This window comes from Trachymyrmex septentrionalis, unplaced genomic scaffold (assembly GCF_001594115.1).
Source record: "Trachymyrmex septentrionalis isolate Tsep2-gDNA-1 unplaced genomic scaffold, Tsep1.0 scaffold129, whole genome shotgun sequence".
NCBI classification, from domain to species: domain Eukaryota; kingdom Metazoa; phylum Arthropoda; class Insecta; order Hymenoptera; family Formicidae; genus Trachymyrmex; species Trachymyrmex septentrionalis.
Genome location: NW_017304428.1, coordinates 1,023,516 through 1,027,643, shown reverse-complemented (window position 1 = coordinate 1,027,643; position 4,128 = coordinate 1,023,516). Strand labels below are relative to the sequence as shown.

The window sequence follows — 4,128 nt, the reverse complement described above, 5'->3', positions numbered from 1 at the left end:
TATATATATATGTATAAAATTACAACATTTGTAATAATTATTTATTTAAAATAGAAAATATGTTAAAGCTTGTAGGAAATTTTTAGTTCAGTGTAGAATTCAATAAATGTCTATATAAAGTATTACAACATAAAATTTGCATTATTAACTTACAATCCTGATACGATGACCCATAGCCTTGGCCGGCAGATTTCTCTTAAACTTAGCACGCACCGATCCACTTGCACCGTGAGGCCGAGTCACTTTGCCCCAAATGGCTCTAACTTTTGTTTTTTTCGTAGTCTTTCCAGGTACTGGAGTTTTGTTCTTAGCCTAAAACAATTCATATGTAAAATATCTATTAATGATCGATAGTCTTGTTAAATAACTGCTTAAGTAAATTCTTAACAATATAGTAGGTACATTTTTAGCAATATAAATTATATTTTCAATCATATCTGAAATAAATTGACTTAATAAAAAATATATATTGTATTATTCAAAACATCTAACTTTGAATGTGTTGGCATTCTCTGTTGAAATTGTATTCATATATGTAGTTTCTTAAGTCTTAATAATGTTTATAAATTATATTCTTAAATTAATGTTAAACCAATATCCTGCTATCATAAATTTTATAAAGAGAAAATATTATTAAAAAGCAAAGAAATTTTGGCAATATGATTCTATAAAAATATTTTATATGTTACTAAAGATTTAAACAATAGGTGTAGCAAGTTTTTCCTTTAAGTTCTGAGCTAATTAACTGACATTAACTTACTTTAAACTTTAAACTTTACAGTAACTTTGGTCAATTTACTTAAAGCTTATGCTAATTCTACAATAAGTTGGGAATCTTAAGTCTTAACCAATCTTAATAGGTAATTATGATTTTTTGCATCTACAAGTTGTTAATTGTACAGCAAACTATTTAACTCGATTAATGGGAGAGAATAAAATCAAATTTGATCAGTCTTAAGAAAATCAGTAATCTTAGGATCATGGCACACAAAAAAATTTAAAGCAATAAAACGTAAGCAGTAGTCAATCCAACATGTTGATTTCCTCATTACTTACATCTTACTGTCTTAAGTTTTTTGTGTGCTATGGCTCATTATATAAGTTGGCTGTTGGTCAACTTCATCAATTTACTGATAAGGATACATCCATACAACTTGCAGTCATATAAATGTATGCATAAAGAAAATTATCCAATCATATTTTAAATGCGTCTTTATAAAAGAAATTCAATTGGATAATTTTCTTGCAGCTATGAAAGTTTGTGTGGATAATAGTCTAATGCTGATTCTACCAAGAGTCGATAGTTGATAGTCCTAAGTCTTATCTGTGAAGTTGACCAATAGCCAACTTGAATGACTAAGGCCAGTTTCTACCAATAGTTTAATTTTAATCTCGGTTTAACGAACTCGTCATCATTTTCCAGTTCTGAAAATTAGAAAAAGATAAAAAGTAAGTTGAACTTAAAGTTGAGATTAAAGTTAATCTACATTGATAGAAACGGACCCAAGGCCCAGTTAGTTAACTCTTAACAAGGTTTAACTTATTCCTCGTCTCTTTCTAATACTAGAATTGGAAAGAGATAATTAAATGTAATTGTAATGAATAAGTTGAATCTCGGTTAAGAGTTAACCATGAGTTGTAAAACTAGGCCTAACGCTGATTGGCCAACATACACACAACACTTGACAGATTAAGACTCAAACTTTCGATTACCAATTCATTGTAGAATCAGCATATGACTTAGGACTACTGACCAATTCATTGTAGAATCAACTTTAGGAATTATATTTAAATTTAATGTCAAAAATATTTCTTAGTGAAAAATGTTAGTGTAGAACTCAAAAAGACAAATGCTTATTAAATCTATAAACCAAGTCAAAATTAATTTGATGTTTATGTTTTTTAGACAATCTATGTCGCAAACAGGCCTTACTTTATATACATAGACGCATCGTTTTCCTACGTAGAAATCAGAGTCTTTTTTTGTGCCAGCTCCTTCAATCTTGAGTAAGGCAGTGTGCTCGTGTTGATTGCGCAATCCACGTTTATAACCGGTGAAAATTGCCTTTGCATACAGACGCCCATGTCTCTTGAAAGGCCTCTTCCTCAGTGGCGTCTCCTCTGGAGCGCCTTCTTTCATCTTGGACACTTTTGCCTTGCTCGTCATTTTCTAACAAAAATGTAAAAGTATGTAAGCATCATATAAAACAATCTTTAACAAAAAAAAGATGACAAAAAAAATACTGAGAAATTAATAAGTATACATTGAATAGTGAAAGAAATCCAGGTATGCTATTGCACATAAAAATAGTAATTTAACAAATTTTGAAAAATTGCTATGTATAAAATTTTAAATATTTTATTAAATGTAACGATTAATAAGTGTGCACGTGCAATTTCTTGTATCATGCATATATTTTATTAAACTGTAAATGCTAAATGCCACATGAAACGGATCATGATAATCCGTTGGAATCGCTGAAAATTAAGTAAGATATAACAAAACGAATAGTTGCAAACTAATTTGACGTAACGTTACACAAAGTACTTTTATTATTTTTGCAAAAAATTAATTATACGTATAAAATTTGTATTATTAAGTAAGAAACCTCCTATTATCAAAACGTACCAGACGTGTATTACGACCTAAGAGAACAGTGATGCTAACTCTCGAAAAAAAAGTTAAACAGCAGAGCTGCGTGCTGCAAAGAATTAATGCCTAATTCACACTGGACGCAGCAAGAGTCAAGCAGCGGAGTAACCAATCAGTAATATTTACAGTGATATTTACAGTGGCGTAAACAATATCGCCTTGCTGATTGGTTGCTGCTCCGCCGCTTGACGCTTGCTGCGTTCAGTGTGAATTAGACATAAAACCTGCACCACACGATGCTTGTTTTTCTGCTGAATTGCTAGCTGTAATTGGTTGGTTCTTACATTTTGATCCGGTTTAAACCCTCGATGGAAAGGCCAGCATTGCAGCCAATACGGTGACAAGATTCTAATCCAGCTAACAATCCAACAGAGGTTCTATTTTTGAGCACATATGAATAATTTTCGCATACGAAAATGACGACTTCTCGATTGTAATTGGTCAATTGTATACGGAATTGCTATTTTCGTATGCGATATTTCAGGAATAGAGCCCCAGGAAAATAAGCATTAAGTGCATCCAGAAACACGACTACTTACTAAGCGCTCATTGAACTCATGTACCTGTTTGGTCTATATTTTTAATTCTAACAGAATATGCCAATCAGATACAAAAGCTTACTTTAATGAAATGTACCCATTGTGTACCGCAGGCTTAAGGTGCATTTACATGCAAGCGTCAAGTGTCAAACAGCGGAAGCAGCAACCAATCAACTGAGCAATATAGGCAGTGATATAATATCTAAATCACACTGGACGCAGCAAGCGTTAAGCAGCAGAGCAGCAATCAACCAGCAAGACGATATTGTTTACGTCACTGTAAATATTGCCTCACTGATTGATTACTACTCCGCTGCTTGACAGGCATAAGGCTGACGTCTCATATAGCTCCCGCACACAGAACGCGGCAACGCTTGCCGCGCGATGGAAGCTATCGCACTAATTAATAATTTTAGGTTCTTGAAGTCGATTGTGTATCTCGGAACTTAGTGTAAATCATATAAGTGAGCTCTCATTTGATTGGGTTGTTTTTATCATAAAGCCCACAGCACATACAAAAATACGTAAAACCGTAAGACGTAGTCAGTAAGCAAATTGCGGTAGAGATTGTAAGGCCAGTAGAAAGACGATTACGAAATACTCAAGATCCATTTGAAATCCCAGACAATATACATTTAGAAAATTATATAGATTAATATATAAATATATTAATATATTAAATATGTAATTATTTATATAAGTAAGATAATGAAATAGTCTATACAGTCAAATCAAATCTTCATCTTATAATATTTTTTGCGTAAATTTAAAAATTTCTAGTTTAAACAAAAATTATGAAATTGTAAGATTGTAAAATTTATTTAAAAATATTATTAGACACTAAGATTCGCTTGACCGTATAAATAATTTTATTATTGAATAATTTGATTTGAATAATACACGGTTCATAAATATCCTAATGTTGAAATAAATTAT

At 31.6% G+C, this 4,128-nt stretch overlaps 1 protein-coding gene across 1 annotated transcript in view; it reads right to left on the bottom strand.

The window, feature by feature from the left end:
- LOC108756600 (60S ribosomal protein L35a) overlaps positions 1 to 2,695 on the bottom strand; it is an 8,016-nt gene extending 5,321 nt beyond the window's left edge. The window contains exons 1-3 of the mRNA XM_018500520.1: positions 2,630 to 2,695; positions 1,934 to 2,170; positions 154 to 312 (exon numbers count right to left, since the gene is read on the bottom strand). Of these exons, the coding sequence (XP_018356022.1) occupies positions 154 to 312; positions 1,934 to 2,167 (393 nt within the window). The 5' untranslated portion in view covers positions 2,168 to 2,170; positions 2,630 to 2,695. The remainder of the gene's footprint in view (positions 1 to 153; positions 313 to 1,933; positions 2,171 to 2,629) is intronic.
- Positions 2,696 to 4,128: the final 1,433 nt, after the last annotated feature.